The 22486-nt window shown below is 38.5% G+C and overlaps 1 protein-coding gene across 2 annotated transcripts in view; it reads left to right on the top strand.

Moving 5' to 3' along the window:
* LOC141914835 (spondin-1-like) overlaps positions 1–22486 on the top strand; it is a 29799-nt gene that overhangs the window by 5199 nt on the left and 2114 nt on the right. Inside the window, exons 2-11 of one of the 2 annotated variants that reach the window (XM_074806154.1) lie at positions 5565–5671; positions 15439–15578; positions 17976–18049; positions 18141–18266; positions 18910–19061; positions 19757–19901; positions 19991–20097; positions 20589–20826; positions 21289–21657; positions 21747–21920. In XM_074806154.1, the coding sequence (XP_074662255.1) occupies positions 5565–5671; positions 15439–15578; positions 17976–18049; positions 18141–18266; positions 18910–19061; positions 19757–19901; positions 19991–20097; positions 20589–20826; positions 21289–21657; positions 21747–21920 (1632 nt within the window). Of the gene's footprint in view, positions 1–5564; positions 5672–15438; positions 15579–17975; positions 18050–18140; positions 18271–18909; positions 19062–19756; positions 19902–19990; positions 20098–20588; positions 20827–21288; positions 21658–21746; positions 21921–22486 lie in introns of both variants that reach the window. The other variant, XM_074806155.1, reaches the window with a different exon arrangement.

The raw sequence follows: 22486 nt of genomic DNA, 5'->3' as shown, positions 1-22486 counted from the left end.
CAGTATCAATTTCATGTCTTTAGTGTAGTTGATAGATGTCATATTTTATATCGAAACGAGTCTTAATGATTACTGCTTCGGGTGCTTGAAAAAATACACGTAAAACAATGACAAATGATTTCCAGCTAGAATTGTTTGATTGTCTGAATTGAGTAAATAAATCATGCCATAGTGTTTAAAGCAGTATCGACACGAATTTGTGGCTTTCTCGTTTTTAAGTAATTGAAGAAGTCTGACTCAAATATTTAGAAAATTCTTTGATAATTTATTTTGATTCCACAGCGTATCGGACGCATCTATACGCCTGATGCTAGTTTGCATACGATGTTGCGGACTTCTTCAATTTATACATCGTTACGGTTTGGTTCGAAAAATAACGTATGTTTTCGATTGTTTTGTTAGTTAAAGTAAACGTAGTTGAAAATGATATAAAATCCCACACAAAAAGAGTCCGCAACATCAATTTAATCGTTTCGTTAAACGCTATATCCTAATAATTATCTTCAGGAATACGATGTTTCCTGCGCTAATGTTCTCTACGATAGGTTCATCTTTCGTTTAGTTATTAATGCATAGTTCAATGAAGCACAGCTCGCACTCGCTGAAGTGATATCTCTTCTTCTGTGATGTTATATATTTTGATCTTTCATCCTCAGTACAGTGTGTATAATCCATGCGGCAAGTTGTTAAATCCTTCCATTAAGCATTTCTCGGTTTCCGGGTGTTTTTTCTATAAGTGGCGGAGAAACATCGATCGAATGCTGGCGTGACTAGCGACGAGCGCAACACACAGATTGAAAACGACAATATTATTGCCACAAACATGAACTCCGCTGATCAGAACTTGTTGATATGGACTGGTTAGCGATGATACCTGATTCCCAAGGTAACAGAATCCACAGCCTTATTGATGACTCCATCTACACAGACAGACATTAATGTATTCCATGGGGATTACTAATATTTCGCTGTGTCTGATGTTGCGACCGAGTGCTCATCTGGAACCTGTTCGTGTAACGCGCCATTTCTATCAAAGATGTCACATTCTCCTCGCCGAATAATTCGGCAACAACGAAATTAACTCGCTTCAACCGAATTAAAACATCCCCCGAGTTCCAACGGCAGAAAAAAAACAAGAGTTTGATCGTTTCCAGCAGAAAACGGTATTTTCTAAAAGAAATGGAAATAGTGCCCGATGAGGACAATAAAGATAATAACCCAGAGAACCGTTGAGTTTCAGGGAGCATTTATTCAAGCTCAATCGATGACATAACCATGTAGTATGGAACGTCTGACAATGCCTAGCAAAGTTCAAAGCCTTATTCATCTCATTGTATTAGATTTCTAGATATCAGGATTATATATACAAATCGAATCGGGAAATAAAAACAGTTTTTATACCGAAACGAAGAACTGACTTCATCGACAAGGGTGAATTATCGAAATGCATGAAATACAGACCCGAAATATTCATTGCAGTTAAAACAGGGGCAGCAGATTTGTTGTTTGGACATCTAACTGTTGGACGTAGGCAACCTTACTGTAGCTGTTAAAAGGCTTTTTAGGAATCCGGCTGCAGGGGTTTGCGTGAGATGTACCGACCAGTTGAGTTGAATTCTAACTGAAACTGACATTTTCTTTATATCACTTCAATCAACAAGTGTCTGTTTATTATTTACACTAATCTTCTCTAATCCTGTTCAGGTGCTATCTACTAAACAACTTTATCTTTCCCTCTCTGTCTTTCTTTAAAATCTCGAATTGTTTTTTTTTTACTCGCTCGAGTTCGGTTCGAAAACTTGCAACCAGATGTATATTATCTTTGCCATTGCTCGTACATTTCTCGACCATATGTTTTAGCCTGTTTTCCATGTCTTACCGAACATTTTCTTCTCCGAGCTCATGATTAGTGCAGCTCCGGAATTTCATATGATCTTACCAACTTCCTGATAATTCATACCCTCGATCCTGTAGACTGATAAACTCTCGCCAGTAAACGGATACTCAATTTTAACGAGTTTACTTTTAAAAATGAACGCATCTACGAGTGCGATAACTTTACTGCATTTTAGTGGCGATGAATATTGTTATGAAACTAATTGATTTATTCTTCTTGATTAGATGTATATTCTATCAATGTAAATGAGAAGATTGTCACATCAAGTGATTATTGTTAATTTCTTTATCTTTCTGTAAGTCTCCGAGGACAATCAAAACGATGTCTGTAACATTAATGTTGTTCATGGCTAGCGCCTTGCAGTGTCTCTAGAACTTCTACAAATTAAAATTTAATGATCTCCTGGGAAGCATTATTTCAGTTGATAGTATCGCAGATAACTAATAGCCAACCGAATAGAACATAGAAGAATCGAGTAATGCAACTTTTAATTGGATGCTATAACACAAGACAAGATATATACCGTCCCAGATAAAAGGAGTCCCGCGTAGCAACAGAATACACCTCGACATAGAAAAAATATGTAGGGCCCTTAAGCATTACGAAGATATCATTAATGCTTTTTTAGCTTTGTACAAATATCAAATACTACATATACCAATATGAGTTTGATAGGGCGGTTATTTGTAGATCAAACAGTGAGAGTTTAGTTTGTCAGACAGGGATAAAATCGAATCGGGAGAAGGTGCACGAGTATCCTATCTGTTGGTACTCGGTAGAAATTAAAGGTTTCAGCGATGTTCGAAATGAACGGATTAAGTGGTCGCTATCAGATTGAACATTGCAGTTCAAACATCATTAACACGGCCATTTAATTTCCATCGATCGATTCTAATCCAACGCACCGATCAATTACCAATCATGATCGGTGTTCAATGGAATCAATGGTCTAGTACTTCAAGGGTAAACCCAAGAGGAAAATTCTGTGAGTAATCCATCAAAATAGATTCCTACGGGAATCTTCTGAGTCTTTTGTTAATATACTGCGAGTTTTTTTTGGGGGGGGGGAATCATGGAAACCACTAATCGTTATAAATAATCAGTGGATGTAGAATCGATGAAAACGGAGTGAATTTGGTGCTGTTGACATTATAGAAGTGAGGTGAAATCAGGACATGTTGACAGAGCACTTCATTGTCGTGGAAATTGTTTGCCCCGGTAGTTTTACCTTCACTGGATGAAGTGACAGCGCTGACAACAGACTAGTCGAGTGTTGTGAATACCAATGCAGACTCTGTCCAGCCTGGAGCTATACACAATACTCGCGCCTGATGTTTCATGATTACAGAAAAAACACACACGAAAAGCAAACCGTTTTTACATATAGAATACCGTGACTTTCAATGTCCAGAAGCTAAACCTACGTATATTTATATAAATCGTCAGGTTTTCGAAATTTTAGGCGTTTCCCTTGAATGTATCATACTTGATTTTCATTGATAATCACCGGTTATCCGATATTCTACTACAACTAGGAGTAAACGTAAATGGAATCTATATTGAATTAACCCTTGATTGTTAATGGCTATTTACTCGGTGGATAAACCGCGCTCATTGAGTTAAAACAGGGAAAACCTCAGAAAAAAATAGCGCAAAATACAGAAAGAAAACAGCTGTTTAAACCGTGAATGTTGTTTATCCTCGCCTGAAGCACCAACGTCTCCATCTCGTTCACTGTAGCTTTAGCTGGAGTCGAGCGAACGAAGTCTTGCTTCTAATAGAATTGATTTTCAATGAAATATTGGAAAAATGTTGAATCTAAGAAACCTGAAACTTCAAAAACTCTGGGTTCATCCTGCGAGATACACGTGTATTTCTTTGTTAACTTACTTCACCCTCGCGTTATTGAAACAATATACGCCTTGAAATGTAGTTGGCAGAAGAGCTTACAAGTCGTGAGTATTGGTTATAGTTGCATATGATAAGATCCAATTTCGGAATAATCAGTATTCTAGTATTTCTGTCTTGCTTGCAGTCTTCAAAAGCCTTTTCATCGTCAACAAGTTTCCCTCGCAACTGGCTTTGATGTCCAATCTTGGGAACATCGCACATAAAGATGCGGAGTTGCATACGGAACCAGTTCCTATTCTTGATTGAGCTACGGTACAACTGGATATTCTGTTTGTCCTGATTGAGGAAATATCTGATAAGTTGTTGTCGACTGTCTACAGTTCGTGATTAGACTGACTGCCACTGGTTTAAGCTACATTTTCTGTCCGAAATGAGAAATATCTTGCATCGCCCGTGCTGTAAACCTCGGGATATAGGGCCTCGTTCTCTCTCACCTTTTCTTTTACTCGTAAGACAAGGCTGTTTATAAACATGTGTATACCATGAATTCACCTGAATTGCTGATATTTGACGGTGGTGGAGTAAAGTAACTTACAGATAATGAGTAACCAACTTAATCTAATTAGTTGGCGGTATATTAAACATACCTATACGTCTTTCAACAGTTGTTGACTTATGTCACTCTCTTACAGGATATAGGTACAGCTATCATATTACCTTCACCTCCATCAATCTTGGGGAATCCTGGAATCATTACTAATCAAATTACAAAAATCTAGCACGATATCAGTTCTCAGATTATAATTTGGAAACAGCAGTATAGGTCTATAAGGTAGGGACCCCGTGCTTTGGATTTATATTCAGTGGTAGTAGACAGCTGTTTAATCGCAGCGGTAAGTCTGTCTAAACCTGCAGGGCCGGACCTACATTCTTCATTACAATAAATCTATTGACCCTGGCAGCAATTCTTTTGAGATCAACACAAAAATGACCTTTTTATTAAAACATCTGTTTCTTGTCCCTAATTGGATTCACCTTCGATACAGTCGGACTGCCCACAGATATTTATCAATAAGACCAATGAGTCCGCAGAAAAATTGGTCTTGTTATCCAAATCAAAATGTCTCCCACTGTTTTCAGGTATTATTCGAAGTATCAAGCGTTTCCTAATTTTTGCGATAGACAGAATCTCCTAAGAATCGCTTTTTGAACGATTATCGGTCACTAGAAATAATTTCAATTCAATGACAAATAATGGGAGACTCCGAGAAAACGATTTATCCAAGTGGTCGGTATTGTATCTTCGAGCGGATATTGTTCGCAAAGATTTTACCAAGATTCTTTTGTGTCGACGATATGTTCGTTATTTATGTTTGTTTGCAATTCGAATAAGTTCAGAACCTAAAGAGGATCAGTTTCGAGTCTCTCTGCATAAAATGCTTTTATTCAATCATGGATTCTAAAACGAATGGAAACCACCACCGTCTTAGATCTGAATACGATAATCACACCGCTGCTGTTCCTATGTTGTGCCTCGGGCTTCGACGTCTGAAGTTACACTGAGATAAAAGCATTGTTTTAATTCCGCAACAAAAGAAGTGAACCATGTGAAATTAAATTGTTTCTCATTAATAAGTTTAAACCATTCGTTCTGCGCAGCCCGAAGGCCTTCTCCGTTTCAAATAGCTATATCAGATGTCAGTATCCAATGTTCGATTCGATGTGATCAATGTTTCTTTCTTTCAGGGATATCAATTTTTCTTGCGTGTAATCTGCTGTCAATAACATCGGTTTCAATTTTCGTACTGTTTTTCAGTCACGTTGAACGGAACGGCTCGATTACAACAGAAATTTGCCGGGTTCTATTTGGTCGCTGTGCCTCAACATGCTGTAGATGAGACCAATTCATTGGGAACATTTCAGGTAAGATTCGGAAGGCGTCGTATGAATTTACGTTATTTTCGATGCGTGGTTTTATTCTCGGAATTTGAAATGCATCAAACCCCTCAGTTAAACGTGTGACGGGAAACAAGAGAATCAATTGATTGAATTAACTTCTTGTTCATTTATTGTCGAAATGACATTCATACGAACTTTGAGCATTTCTACACGAACTCAGTCGATTTCAGTCGAATAAATTTCCCGTATTTACATCTGGGTCTTTTACGATTGTTATGCGAAATAATCATTCGTTATGAAAACAAGATATCAGCGATGATTCATCAGTAAATGGAATTAAATTTATGAGTCTCGACTTAAGCCAATTATCAGGATATATGGGAAGTTTCCTTCAATGGAATATTAGTTGAGAACACATCATCCTCGTCATCCGTGCACCTCCGCTCTTTGACTCTCATCCGCCCTACTCAAACTAAAGCTAATCATCCTGATGTAGAGAGAGGCAGAGAAAATGAATTTGACTCACCAAGAAAAAACAATTTCCTAATCGTATGAACCCCTACTGTAGTAATACCTTTTGATGCCGCGTTTAAAGTTCATTGCATCGAACATCTTTGCGGGTATGTCGCTACGATTTATAGTAATTATGTTCTATTGTGACCGAGATGTGATCGGCTTTAGGGTAAAATCGCTTACTAATCGTAGGGAATGTGATCTCTACCCTATGAGACAGGTCGCCCGGTTGCGAATTTTAGAATTATTCACTCACGTAGAAGCCGTTCAATACATTATCATCAGAGACAACGCGAATAAAGAGGGTTTACACAGACGATGTAATCAGTAACTGTGGAACGCTTGACTTTCCCAGAATCATTGTTCCAATAATGTGATCAATGAAGCGTAACATTGTTCGATTGAAACATCTGTGTTCTCTTTGTTCGACGTATCCTCGGTTACCTGAATCTGATTGATAAAACAAGAGCCGTTTAACCGACTCCTCGTCAAAGTGTCTCTCCTTCCACATACGAGCCATTTGACGCTGTCATTTCCGATCTCAATAATTGGTCATGTCTGATGCACGTCTATCGTGATTAGATATCATCAATTCAACTGTAAATTTTCTCAGCTGAAGCTGACCTCACCGAATGCGGAAATCTCGAATACCGCTGCCTTAAAGGGAGGGAGAAATAGATAGTTTCGTCGAGAAAATGGAGTTCAATAGTTTTCTTTGAAATTAAATGAAAAATCAATAGGAAAATGCTCAGTGAAATCGTCTGCGATGCGGTTTGTTATTTGATGGTTGTATTGGTGTGTGTAAATCCGGGAAGCGAGGATTCGAAGCCTTAGCTGAGATGACCTAAACTGAAGACCTTAACCAACTCGGTGTAGCGGATCTACGACTTAATCTGACCAGTTACTCGTGACGTCACACCGGGCGGGGTGAATTGTGGGAAGTGTAGTAATGGTTCGGATATAGAAACATTATCTCTTAATGCGGAAAAGACATTTTCATCCAAGCAAAAGTTTTTTTTTTGAAAGACGGTGATGATACACATCAAACTATTGCGCAAGAGAATTGATGATGGTAGATGTAAAGGTGACGAGAGTGGGAGATCTGAAGATGGATTTGGTGGATGCTGCAGGCTACAGACACGCAGAGGTCAGTGTCGATGGATTGCAGAAGATGACAATCCCCGAGGAGATTGCATTGATCCATCTTTGATGTAACAATATCTATTGTAATGATATTATCATTCTCTTTGTCCTTTGCCCCTATCGTCATTCGAGCAATTCGTGAATGTGTTCTTCTGAAAAAACGGACGTAGAAGGATACGAGAGACTCTTGAAGGGTATTATCGAAGGTTTGCGATGAATGGACACTAGTGAAAATGGCAACTGAATGATCCCGGCATATCCTGAGAGGAAATGCTTTTTTCCAGCTATAGATCGACAAAATGATTCGGCAACACCAAACAATGGGATTATTGTACATGTAGTTCTATCCAATTCCACGTAATAGCCTTTCAGACTAAGTCCTGATTGTTATTGCCACGTATGTTCCATCAGCTCAACGGTATCTCGTAATTGCTCGCGATAAGTCGAAGAAACTCATCAGATTCTTTAATTAGCCATTGTTTTCAGTCGTCAGTCGTTCAATATTGCGCGTTATCGACGGACATTCAATTAACTACACGTTCTAATCTTCTATCGAATAAAAAACGCCTCTCCTTTCGTTCTCTGTGTGTGTTTTATGACATCAGAGAAATCCCGACTGAAAGACGTTACGCGCTGTCAAAGATTCCGTTAATAGCTCGGAAAACGAGTATGTCGTAATGACGGTATGACGCAGAAATGCCACATCTATTGATTCGGTAAGCCTCGGGCTTATTCTTACTTAGCCTATTGTTAAATTAATTAGACAGAGACACAGCACTAATCAAGCAGCCCTCCAGTCATATCATTATACCCTTCATCCCGCTAGACCGACATTCGTTCCGCTATGTCATCTACTTGTCTTTGAAAAGTGGACCTCGCCATTGATGTCGAAAAGCAATTAATGTTTTCGTTTTTGTCGCCACTCGACGAACAGGAATATCAAAGAAATTTGATAATCGCGTATCTACCAACCCATACTGTCCGTTTCCCACGATCCTACTGTTTGTTCTTTATCAAACACGCTGCAATGGGTAAATCAAAATATATTTCGCAAATCGAAATTAATTTCCGTTATATATTGGTGAACTTCATGAGCACGAACCTGGCCTGAAAACTTCACCATTATTTCGTTGAAAACCTTTCTTTCACAACAGAAATAAGTTCCGGCGAAGTCTCACCTAGAATCTTTCATAAATAAAAGGATGATTTCCTGTGTGTCGAATGAACATTTATTTTGATCTGATAATCTTTGATACCAGTACAATCGATAGTTGTTGTTCGTGTTAGTCTAATGGTGTTTGTTAATGGCTTCATATAATAGGAAAAATTCTGCATGATGCTTGTTTTTCGCCTTGTCTAACACCGTGATAATGGCGTTTCTATGTAATACCCGCGTTGTCATGAACTTTGTTACGATCGATATATTACGATGCCATTAAAATAATAAGGTTGCGAGTTTCCGATCGCAATTAAACTGATTCTAAATCAGCAGTCGAAACACAACACAACAGCTCTATAGCGCGTTCCGATCTTTTTACCATTTCCATAACCATTCAGAGGTTTCCGGGTTCTAGTGCCAAGTTTGTGGGTTGAAAAATGACGTGGATTGCGTTGGTATAACAGTGTCTATAGTTGATGTGTGATAATTAAGTCATTTTGCCACGCTCTCCCTCTACACCTAATTACTGTAGCCTTGATGTTTGGTATTCGCTATATATCATTAATTAGGTGATTAGTTAGTACATGTAATGACTTACTGAAGTCATAGGACACCGTGCTGGTGGTGATAGACAGTTACAATGAGAGCTGATGAACTCTTTCATAAACCTTTTGTTATTCAATGTTCGGATGCGGCTTATAATTCAATATTTTCGCAATTTCTGTTTTCTATACAACCTTTAGCTTTATTTTCTTATTAGCTTTGTATAATGTGACCGTGTTGGTGCGGGGGAAGTGTATTATTCAGCCCTGTGGCCGTAATGTTGATTATTTTTTATACGGGAGACACTCTTCATAACACTTGAGTTCTTCTGGTGACAATTTGCCAACAGGGTTGAAGGCATCACGTACAGAGAATCATGATGAAATATCTCCGTTTCCATTTCTTTGATCTGATATAGTTACTTTTTACCAAAAAGCGCCTTTTTCTGCAGTGGAAGCAAAGGGAACTTTGACAAAAATATCAACCGAACATTTTCGCCTTTGAAGTGATATTCTTCGAATTTACGTAAACTCATGGAGATAGTGACTCGCCATCTTCATGATTTACTGTATTTCCCACGGAATAGGGCAACAGATCATGCGATAATGTCTATCATAAACTGGAGAGACTGGACAGTGATATGTGCGGAGTGGTTGATGTTCTCAGGGGAGGGGACGGTAATGTACATTTCAGACAGTCTATGAATCTGGACGTCGTCATTATACTACATAGAAACTGACACGTGTGAAAAAGAATAAGTTGCCATTGACAATACGAGCAACAAGGCAGAGAATGGAAGCTATTTGATTTACCGGGAGTACTCATGGTAATCTAATTAATTGCGGAAACGACATGCCAATTATTTTGGGTTCCAGAAGCACCTAGCGCAGTCTTATGTTTCCGGATAACCAGAATGCCACTAAAGGTCAGAATATCAATAGCTAGTTTCGTGCTGGCGTCGTGGCGTATAAGACTTTGGGAGAATAGACGACATAGACAGAGTATCAGAAAATATCAGTTCAAACCATTCCAAGTCTGATGAATTCAATTGAAAAACCTAAATTGTGATAACAAACACCTGGTTTCCAACTATAACTAATTATGACTCAACGAGCGAATAACAAGTAAAACGAACTTTTTGCAGTGGTACAGCAGTACAACAGTGTCTGTTTATTGTACTTGAGTGCCGATATCTATAGTGTTTATAGAATTCCAAGGGTTTTGCTGATATTATGCAATGGGTACGTCTTGTTTACCTGAATTCTAGTGTATCTTGCAGTAAAACAGTTGTTATAAACTACGATAAACATTGGAATTCACTGAAAAAAAGTTATGCACAGCTAATCGACAATGATTGGGAACTGAGCATTCTGAGACCCACAGGAATCCCCCGCCTATCATCTCTCAACGGTGGTATGATGTGGAAGACACCTTCATTTGGACAATGTCCAATATTTTTTGTTGTCTTCATGCTTTTTATTTATGTCTCCCGAAGGAGCGCCAATCATATTAAGATGATGTATCACCCACGCTGTATTTCCAGCAGTCACCCCGGGTCAATTCTCTGTTCACGTTCGTCAGAGATGTTGAGGTCAAATTGAAATTAATCGAGGAGATCTGAGAATGGAAAATACAACTGAAACAAAGATGAAACGCGAGTTGTCCTTTGCATCCTTAATCTTCTTCCCATTGTCCGTGTACGGCTTCGTGTTCTTATCACCACGTTCTTCTTACTCATGGCGTTATGGCCTCATAAACTGTGATGAAGTATACTTCTGCATGTCCTCTTCATGCGTGTGCAATATCAGAGGACTGATAGAGATAGAGCTCCCTCTGATTAACGAGCGAAATAAATGACGCTGATTAAATTTTCACGAAAGTAAACATGCAAAATAGATTCACCCTTGATAGCTAGTGTTTTGAGATGGTGTGCTCAGGTATAATATAGTTTATCATAGCGTGTTAGCAGTCAGTTTCAAGGCGAAGAGCTACTGAGTGTCAAATACTAAAAAACACATCACCGGTAATCTGTTACTTTCATTCGGTTCATGTCACATTGAAGATGCCGTGTTTTAATCTGAAATAAACACGCTACTTTCGTTCGTAAATGAACGTCCAGATCCCCGTGCGTTCTAGTAATAACATTATTCTAATTCAAAAAGTACTTCAAGGTGTGGTAAAGAAAACCGAGCGAAATCTAACCCGATAACAAAGTCTCCAGTTATCCGCGAGGCATCTGTTGAAAATGTGCTGTTTTTTTTTTAAAACACGAGTCAAACATTAAAACGTGATTATTTTAATGAGAATACACCTGTGGCATGTGTCACCTGATGTTCGGAACATCCACCGTAATCTGTTAGTTAATTAACTTAACATGCCACATTCTTGTAGCAGATGAGATAGACCACCTACCTGCCTGTATCCAGAACTGTGTTCAATTTAAAACACATGCAACACCTTTAAATAGTATGGAGTGTTGATATGTCTAAAAATGTCAATTTACTTCTCGAAATATTTAGAAAACTACTTCTGTCCCGATTTCATTGATATTATCATCAATATACATTGTGATTGGCCTGAGACTCTCTACATATATACGTATATATGAAGCAATGAAAATGGATGTCTGACATTTCTCTAAACAATCTAATGATGTTTGATGTTATTTTAATACGGCTCTATAATGAGCTTAATGAGTTGTGTTATGGAATAACATTCACGTATTGCGAATAATGTTTTCATTTCTCTGATATCAATCTGGAATTCATGATATGAACCGGTGTCGTAACTTATATACTATAAGCTTCAAATACCAGGGTGATAAAAGGTTGCTGTACTGCCTCATTCCTGCGAATTGTTCAGACGCCTCATTTTTACTGAATGTGAATTGTACAACTGTCTAGAGGGAAGAATGACGACTTGGATAGAATAACACACACCACCACCACAAGACAAGCATCAAATGTCTTTCAATCCCACCAAAAAATAAACGCTTGTATAATGCCGTACAACATTTCCATTTACAAGAATAGGTTACGTCGTTTACAAATCAGTTTATAAAGTTCATCTGATGACCCTGCGAGTTCATGGTAACTAAGTGGGGGCTATTGATGCGCCATTAAGTGATAGAGTTGTATCATTATAAATCCCTTATCAAGAAGACGTTAAGCCGAAATCTTAGAGTGGAAGCTTGAAGGTGATGAGTGTCTAGTATAGCGGCAGTGTGCGGTACTTAGCTAAATGGCATATGATTACATTTTATTGGTATTAGGATAATCTGGTGAGATTAGATTATGTGTATGTATGTAAAAGATAGAGTAAACGGTCGATTGTCGGTGTATGATGGCAGGAGGCAGGCACGGACGAGAGAGAACGAATTCACTTTGTACTGATGCTCGTATATACGAAGTGAATACGAGTAAATTGAATTAGTTACGATTTCATTCATTTCCGAAGGGAATAGAGAATTGCTTATTGTAATTGATTTATGAATATTTAGTATATGCAATATATGAATTAAATTCCTACCTTAACAGTAGAAACAGAATGGAATTTGCTAGCGATTTGGAACCCACGAAGCCATTGGACGTGTCTATCTATCCATCCTTTAACTCTGATTCGAAATGAATTATTGATGTGCTTTCCGATTTTATCCTCTTTGTTTGTTTATCATATCTATATAAATGACTTGGGTATTTTTCTTTTTATGGCGTGCTCACGTTTACAGAAATCAACTTGTTCCGAGTTTGGTCATGATTTTGTTGGTAGTTTTTCATATGGACGACAAACAAATCACAAAATAACTCGCGTTCAATCATGATGGTAAGATAAAGAGGATAAACCGGATAAACCTTGGTTTATCACGTTCGCCAGTCTCCGAAATTGCTTCATTTACATTCATAGCATGTCGCAAATCAACTGTTGCACGGGCCATGTTTGCTCTGCAAATATCCGCAGGTCTATTGTATCAAAATGATAAAGTACTGATAGATTTTTCATTCAGCTCCAGAACAACTTGTTCTTGACAATAGCGGAAACGCGATTCATGTGATATTTCAGATTGCAGGCCTCGCTCTCTCTCACTCTCACTCACTCTCTCCGCCAGTCACTGACGGAAATAGATTTAGTGCTCTTGACACATTCACAAAAGAATAGATATTTAACTCGGTAAAAAGGTAAAATCTGCTGAAATGGTCTTCTCCGGGCTCATCATTGATTTACTGATAAGAATTCAATAAGAAGGTTATATTACCAGATTTACTGACGATGAATGTAATAAACAGAAATATGAAGTCGAGACATGTTCTTTATTGAGGAGTTGCTGATAGGAGACGTGTATATATTGAAAGATTATTGGATTTTCTACTGAACTCAGCAAATGTCGAGTATAATAGCGCTACTCTTGATGATATATAGAAGAAGCTGTATAAAGCTCCGAAACACTTACACTATGTTCAATGATTACCATATATATTTGATGAAAACGAATCATAAAAAACATCTGAACCTTTTTTTGTGATGTAATATATTATGATGTCTTGTCGATAGAAGATTTTGAAGCAGTAGTCAAGCCGTTGGGATTGGTCTCGACTTATTCTCTTCCTTATGTCTCGCGATGTGCGTGCATTGACGTGGTCTAGGTGAATGCTAGGTCACAAGGTTCGATTCCGGACCTCCGGCATAGTTGGGGCAATCGATCTGGCGACGCCGACGACCCGGGGGTGACACGAGGATAACCTCAATCCTACCGACATGTAGTTCTGATTTACTGGTTACTCAATATCCATATCGCATGAAAAGAAAAATTCAAAATGATTTGACGATATAGTTAGAAACAGTCTACTTATATGTTTACATCAATTCTATAGTCGTTATCTTCAAATCTAATTCAATCTATTACCATTTTCCTGATTTTCGGTTTGTTCTAGTTCACTTTTCGGGTTGAAGGGCGAGTTAGTATTGGATTTTACTTCAAGATATAAGATGTTCATGATGTATATATAGATTTGGGACCCCTGCATTTTGTCAGTTTGTTTTGGACGCACCGCGTTTGCGGAATGCGATGTTGATAAAACTGACGATGTTGACGAAGATCTAGCGACGTTCGAAGGTGACAATGACGATGATAATGAAGATGATTTACCCAGTGAGTCCAGTGAGATATTGATTTAGATGTAAATGACACTGAGGGCGACAGAACAGTGTGTGTGTTCACTCAGGTGTGTATTAATCAGTCTACGAGGAAGTTACAGTGACAATATCCCTGGGTATTAAACCACCTGGACAACAACAACTCATCAGAACAATAGTTTCTTCTGCCCATCGATTCGTCCCATTTAATCATCTTTCGAATTCCTTTTAGCTATAATTTTGTCACTATTGATTTCATTCACTTTTGAGTCACGATTCGCGTGAATCGGAGAAACATTTTTCACATTGTTTCAGAAATCGCTTCAAGAGGCGACATATTTCGCGCACCACCTGAATATTCACTGTAACATTGTACTCGTCTCTTCTCTCATTTCGTGCGTTTTTTCATCACATCTCTGAAGCTTTATGCTTTCTGATCAGCGTTAACTCAGGAATTCCTGCGCCCGTAATGGAGATATGCCATTATCAATTAAAGCATTACGTTTGGAACATTTTTTCTCAATAAGGCATCAACTGACAATAGCAGTATATAATACAGGAATCACTAGGACGTGTGTCCGTGCGAGTTTTTACAAAATAACTCAATAGATTTCGTCGATAAATCCAGGCTTTTAGAAGTTAGCGCATTTGGCTAATTTCAGACGCTGGCCTTTTATAATCTGATGGCAACGTATGGATTTATAATCTAAGTTCATACACAACACCGAGTAATACAAAAGACATTGCCGAGCCGAGAAGGAGGTGCTCCCTAATTACCGGTCGATTCTTTATAAATGATCGATACTGTTACCAATAACTGGTCAATGGAACGAGAAGGTAAAACAATGAAGAACGGATTTCTATGACTTCACGGTTCGGAGGGTTGAGTCACTGTGCGGTTTACAATGTCTCTCTCTTTCTCCCCCATACATCGGATCGCGTTGCTTAAAAACTTGTAATTGTCTACCTGAGATTTTTGTTGAGTCACATCTCGGCTACAGTAAATTCCGGGATTGATTCAGAATCCCCGCAACACAATCGGTTTATCGAGACGAACTATTGAACAAATACTTATACAAGCGATGACGTTATACGAGTTATCTCGTTACTCGTGTTTTTGAGAGATTCATCTGATATTCGAGAAAGACTTTGAAGATGACACCGATTGACTAGAATCAAGACAATCTGCGGATTAAAGATACATAATGCAATTCCCGGGGTATTACTGGTTATCATTTTTAACTGTTCCTTTGATATTTCCTTTGTTGTATGATTCATGGCGTTATTTTTTTAATGATTTCAGCTTTTTTCAAGCCCTCCACTCACCAAGTTCCACGACCAGTGTCCGCATGTGGTCACTCACACGTACATTACCCAGTTTAAGCCGGGTATCAGCGTACTGTGGACAGCGCCCCCTGCCGGCTCAGGATGTGTCGAATTCAGGTAAGCTATTACATCCTATAAACATTATAGATATTATCGTGCAATCCTGATGCCGCCTTTCATTGACATTCGTGATCTCGCTAGATTTGATCGTCCTCGCTTGCAAGGGATTGCCACATCTCCACAATTCTAGGCGGTGTAATAGACCGGGCAACCAAGCCCCGGTAAGCGAGGATGGATTTGAACTGATACTGAATCATGGCTTTATTGATTTGTTTCATATGGTTTTTATCTTGTAACGATCTTGAGAGATTATTTATCATTTTTTCAAGCTTTCCTGTTCTGGGTAAATAATGATCGATCGTTGCGGCCGTGGGTTCCGTCAAACAACTGTTTATCGTCGGATTCGATGTTGAAACATACCCCAGAAATGTAGTCGATGATAGTAGCGATGGAGGATCGATGAGTTGGTACCCATTGTGAATTCATTGACTTAAAGACGTTTGATTTAAACGAATCAAAGAACGGATCATTTTCACTCGTCCGTCTCTTATTTCTGACTCTTAACATTTGTAGAAAGATTATATCATCATTCAGAGCGGCGATTGATGTATTGGTATTGAGCTACGCCGCTAGCCTTTGGCAAATTCGGTTTCGTATCTAGTCGACTAGTGGTCGGAGCTAATAACCGAATGCGATTAATTTCCGAATTATTTCCGGAATATAGTAGTTCCGACTAACGGACATTCGGTTTCATTTAGTTCGACTATAGTCGACTAACTCCGATAACCGAAGTTCGCCCTTGGTGTGTACGGACCCTGGTAAATACCACGTGGTATATCGTGCCCAGTAAAGTGGAAATTCGCTCAGTCGGTTACTGCACCTAGTGCATGTGTTCTAGAAAAACCCGTTCTGTTCGTGAACAGCAATGGTTAGTGTGCTCTGCGATGTGAATGATATCATTCGAGATTTCCGTTATGATTTTCCACTCAATTTATCTCACCTGTTCTCACAGATCTAACGCTTAGATAGGTTTTTATTTTTAAGCCGTTCGCTGATCACAATGTCGTTTATTCTCGGGTATCTGTGTGGACTCAGAAATGCAATTGATTTATGCCGCGTCGGTATTTGTTGAAACTGCAATTCAACACTGAAAAACGTGTTTTATCACTTCAAACCAAATGATTCATCAGTTTGGACCCCGGTTTAGCTAACGTTTTCCGATGAAAATTCGATATTTGAAAAAAATATCCGATTCCACAACTAAACTATGCATGTACCTGAGTAACATTAGCCGTATTCGTGGCGTTCACGTAAATTATTGCTGAAATGTTGTCGAGATCCATAAAATATACATGGCCGTGAAATAGCATCGTGCGGCGTTTATCCTCCAGCGTGGCTGAATTAAAAAAGAATCTCGTTGACGTGAAGTGTTTCGATGAAAGCCGATGATTGCATTTTCAATATGAAATGATAAATTGCGCGGTAAAAATGTTCCCGCCATTTTAACCGTCTATTAAAAACCCTTGCATAACAACTATTATCAGATTTCTCTGTATAATAGTGGTCGCATTATAGATATATAGCATTTCCTGTTGATTTCCTTGTTGGTTTTATCTGCAGTGTAAGTCGTGTTACTGGCTATCAAAGATAAGCAGAAAAAAAACGACGCACTAAAAACTACGTGTCTGCCTGCTTTTGTCAGCGATGAAAAGTCTCTATATTTCTGACGGTTAATCAACAAGCATTTCAAGAGATTGTATTTGAATAGTCTATAGAGGCACAAGCATCGTGTTTGAATTTCGTTTCTGTTCTAATGAAATCAGCGCCGAGTGGAACAAATATTTGTCAATCTGTTCGATAGAAAAACGTTAAACCTGTGGCTTCAGAGAGAAATATCAGTTCTATTAACGTTGACGTTAAGATGACAAACAGTTGATATTTCATCAGGAAATCTGTCGCTTATCATTAATCATTCAATATTTCAATATCTTTGTTGTTTATCTAGAGCCAATGCCTACTGAACGGCTGAGGAAATTACTAATTTTCTTTAAGCATCAACTCGAGCGTTCTTCCATCGTCGCGGTCGTAGAGAAATCGAATTATTCTACCGTGGAAGCTAAATTCTATAATGTGATAAGTGTGTGATTGTGTTTAGAACGATGTACCGATTGCCTCAGTGCCTCTTCCAAATATCTAACGCACCAATTTTCTAGATATTATCCCTATACATAAACAAAACTTTCTAAAAAATACCTAAACATTCTATCGTCGACATTCTTCAATATAGTATTGAGCCAAAACTCTAAAACCCTCATCGAATAGAAGAGGCAGCGTGTCTCATCCCTGATACGACAGTGACTACGCTTTCATTCCATACTTGAAATCATTTGACTCGTGTAAGCAATAAGTTGGTATGAATTCATCCTGAAATATATAGGATTGATGTAATTTCAGAGCGACAGTCGTTCAATATCAGGACGTTTGGTTTAAAGATGACGGCGCTTTAACTAAGACAGTGTGCGAAGACAGTAAGTTAATGCGATATATAGATCTGATTTTCTAAGAGTCTATTCCTTTTAGCTACGGTGTTAACATATATTTCTTTACTTCCTTTTCAAGCTGGTTCTGATGGCGAATTCGACACCAGTACGAATACAGATTGTTGCGCTTGTGGAGTGGCTAAATATCACATGACGTTTAATGGTAACTGGTCACGTTATACCCATCCTAAGGACTTTCCAACCGGTAAGTTCATATCAACATCCTTGATCATTTCCAAATCAAATCAACTTTCAGAAATTCGTTGAAATGTCCAAAAGTACCAGATCTCCTTCCAGCAGCCTGCAGCTAACAGGCGGATACTAATAATGGCTTATCATGAAAACCACCGTGTCTTTCTTGACAAGCAATGCAGCATAATTTACTTAAAAACCTGTCACTGTGTCTCACAGATAGTCGGGTCTTGTGACTGCTAGCGGAACATGTCTTTATTACCTGCGACGAGCTCTTGTTTGTAGTAGTTCGTCCCTTACTGCATACAAAGTGCTGGTTTCTTTATGAAAAGGCTAGATATTTATTTACATTTGGCGCCCCTCACACTCAGATGAGCCTCTCTCAATCTCACCGATAAAAAGCTCTTATTGTCAACTTCCTGTTGCACTAATGAAACGCTAACGATCATAATGAAATATGGCTCTTAACGTCAGGTCTTAATAGCGAAAATATATGCCACAGAATAGGTAAAAGCTTTTTAAAAGATGGAATATTCCCAGCCAAGAGGGCTACGTGGTTTCTTATATCGTATTCGCATTAGGCCGAAAATAAATCTTATCGCAAAAGTCTTCATCTTTTCCTAAATCTAAATGGTAAAACTAATCTTATTTTACAGCCAGGCATTTGTTACATTGGTCTCATATAGTCGGGGCCTCGCACAGTAAAGATTACACGATCTGGAAATACGGCGGTATCGCTACAAAAGGCGTAAAAGATGTTTGTGAATTCGGTTATCCGAGAACATTGGAACAAGAAATCAAAGCTCATGTAAGTCGCGTCTATTTCACTCACGTTAGCTACAGTTGTAACACCAAATATACTGGCAATTCAAGCTGCTATTCGGAAGACTGGAGAATAGGTTAAGAATGGATTTTGAATGGAAAATATATACAAGAAAATGGAAATGCCATCTTGAAATCACTCTCAATATCGGCATAACTAAAGCGGGCTTTAATCACGTGCTCTGTACGCACGATATTCCGACAAATTCGGCACCACAGAAATACGGTGCTTCGTAAGCCCAGAATCTCCTCGTGTGACCGTCGCTTATGACAGAGGAAAACTCTAAATCATTCTGTCATTTATGACAAAATTATGATATCCTTTGGCGGAATGTTGTGAACTATTCAGTCATTTGAAAAAATAACGATGTACTTAATGTCCTAATCATGTAATGCACTTTTTCTATTATGTTTAATATTGTATTGTATTGTAAAGTAATGTGTACATTTAGAGTCTATTTACATACTGGTCGTCGTTTACTGATAGCAGCCTCAGGTAAAATACTGTATGGCTCAGCTGTTAATTATTCCCAAATGTGTCTTAAAAGACGCCAAATCAATGTCTCCCGCTGCAGGTGTCCTTGACGTAGTTTCTTCCGTAAAAAAGTGGCGGGTTTTCTACGTATTTCAGCATCGAAACCACGTGATGGATGACTACATCGATATGCTTTGATTTTGCAGGGAAATCGTGTAAGGACGGTTATAATGACGCCGGGAATCTGGGTGAATCTGAATCAAATTCGCTGGGCTCGATTCACTGTTAATCGCACTCACAATCTACTATCATTATTGTCAATGATAGGACCCAGTCCTGACTGGTGTGTCGGTACGTTTTTAAAACCGTGACAGTTCTTGAAAATGAATGGTTTGCACGACTTGTTCAGTTACTTCAATGATGTTCTCTTTTTCATGCAGGTATTAGCGGATTAAACTTGTGTACGCCTGACTGTAAGTGGGCTGGTGATCAGAGAATTGAATTGTACCCGTGGGATGCTGGTACAGACAGCGGAATATCTTATCGGGTACGCTAGAGAATAGATGATGATTATCTGTTGAGTGTCAGCGTCATTATTCAACTTATCCGCCATTCGATCTTCGATCTCAGATTGTCGATTCAATGTCTGGTCTCACAATCAAAATTCGTTCAATTGACAAAACCCTAAATTGATGGTCCCACTAAAGGACAGAGCTGTAAGAGAAAAAAAAGAAATTAATTTTTGCCATTCGTGTTTGTATTATTTCGATGATCTAGAGCTTCTGAACAAACAAGCAAATGAATTATAAAAATTGACACAGAAATAGATAGTACTTTATCATCAATCTTCCATCAAATCAACAGACATTTACAGGATATAAGATCAATAGGTCTACATTCCATTGTATTGTTTTTTTATTTGATTAAAGATCCTCGTAAACAATAACAGAATATCGTAGTAACTTTGGTACCGATTCGAAAAAAGGTATCGATATCAAACACTTGACCTTTTCGAACGAATGGATATCTTTTTTTTAGTCGGATAATTGGAAAACTCAACCGCAAGAGAAAATCCACAAAATAACGAACAGGTTTCCTGATGATTGGAGGTCGCCGTTCCATTCTCCCGAACCGATAAAACCGATGGCTACGATATTTCTAAGGCGTTTAGATCCGTACAGCGATGACGAATGCGTGCGTGATACTTTAACTGATGAACGATTTACTCAAGGATCTGATCTTTCCGAGGACATGGCCAAGAAGAAGTTAATGATGGGTTAGTTTCACCTCGACAATACTCTTAGTCAGAGTATTATGGTGACACGCGTATTGTTTTGAATATCTAATCAAAAATGACGGCTCACAATAACATTTTTACCAATACTTTGTATTGAAAAAAGCAAAAATATACATACCAGCTCACAATGACATTTTTACCAATACTTTGTATTGAAAAAAGCAAAAATATACATACCAGCTCACAATGACATTTTTACCAATACTTTGTATTGAAAAAAGCAAAAATATACATACCAGCTCACAATGACAATTTTACCAATACTTTGTATTGAAAAAAAAAAACAAAAATGTACGAACTAGCTCATAATGTCATTTTTACCAATACTTAGTATTGAAAAAAGTGAAAAATGTACATACCAGCTCATAATGATGTTTTTGTCGATATTCTCTATTGAAGCTTTGAAACTGTTCTTCAACGTAAAAATTGTACTATTTTCAGGTAAATGCGCAGTATCTGATTGGTCGGATTGGTCAGCTTGCAGCGTAACCTGTGGAGTTGGAATGATGGTCAGAAAACGATCGTTAATTACAGGAATCAATCCAAACATGTGTAACATAGCATTAATGGAGAAAGAGAATTGTTTAGGAATAGAAAATGAATGCGATTACAGCGAGGAATGCGCGGTATCCGCCTGGTCCGAGTGGTCCCCGTGTAGCGTCACTTGCGGTGAAGGTATCAGAGAACGACAGAGATTCTATATCCGACGACTCGAAGGACGCGATTGTTCACGCGATCTGCATCAGAGAGAAACTTGTACGGGTCGAATCGATGACTGTTCTCGTGAAGGAGCTGTCAAAAACTTTTCAGGTAACTATTGTTTTCGTTCGAACGATAGAGTCAAATTCGATACTCAGATTTGCGCGTATTTACATATCGAGTGCTGTTTCATTTTTCAGCCGCCTGTCAATTACCGAAGGATGTAGGGCCGTGTAGAGGCAGTTTCCTGAGGTATTACTTCGAAACAACGATGAGAAAATGCATACCGTTCCATTATGGAGGTTGTCGTGGAAATGGTAATCGTTTTGAAACAGAAGAGAAGTGCGAAAGAGATTGCGCCGAGTTAAAAAGACGTAAGTGTTGTTTTAAAACGAAGATCGTGGTCGGTCGGTGCCCGGGTTCAGGGGTGGATCCAGGGGCATGTTGTGACCATGTCGACCAATAAAAAGGGCATATATTCTTAATTCAGGGCGGAAAGGCATATCAGCAAAATGTTTTAGATTTTACTAACATTTTAGAGCTTTCTGAGCATCTCTGAGAGGCATTTAGTCAAGAAACATAGGTTTTATATTTAGGAAAAATATCTATTGTGTATCTCGGGTGGTTACAACGGCAAATTTTGATACAGAGAAAAAATAAAAAGGCACTTTAGAATTCCGACCGTGTCGGGCGACACGGTCGACACAGTCTAAATCCGCCCCTGGGGTTAGAATGAGAATTTGAATTGACCACTTATAATACTAGTGAATGATATGTGGATGGATGATACCAGCATATGTGTATAAAAACAGATTTTGAGGGTTGTATGCATTTCCATGGCGCCAGGGCCGTGTTTTATGGTTACAAGTTTGTAACTTCTCCTGGTTAACATCGACTTGAATGGCATTTCCTTTTTATCATCGTGTAGTTTGGGATAAAG

The sequence above is a fragment of the Tubulanus polymorphus genome, chromosome 1, assembly GCF_964204645.1.
Source record: "Tubulanus polymorphus chromosome 1, tnTubPoly1.2, whole genome shotgun sequence".
NCBI lineage: Eukaryota > Metazoa > Nemertea > Palaeonemertea > Tubulaniformes > Tubulanidae > Tubulanus > Tubulanus polymorphus.
Note: the sequence above shows the minus strand (reverse complement) of the source record. Positions and strands in the feature narration are given on the sequence as shown.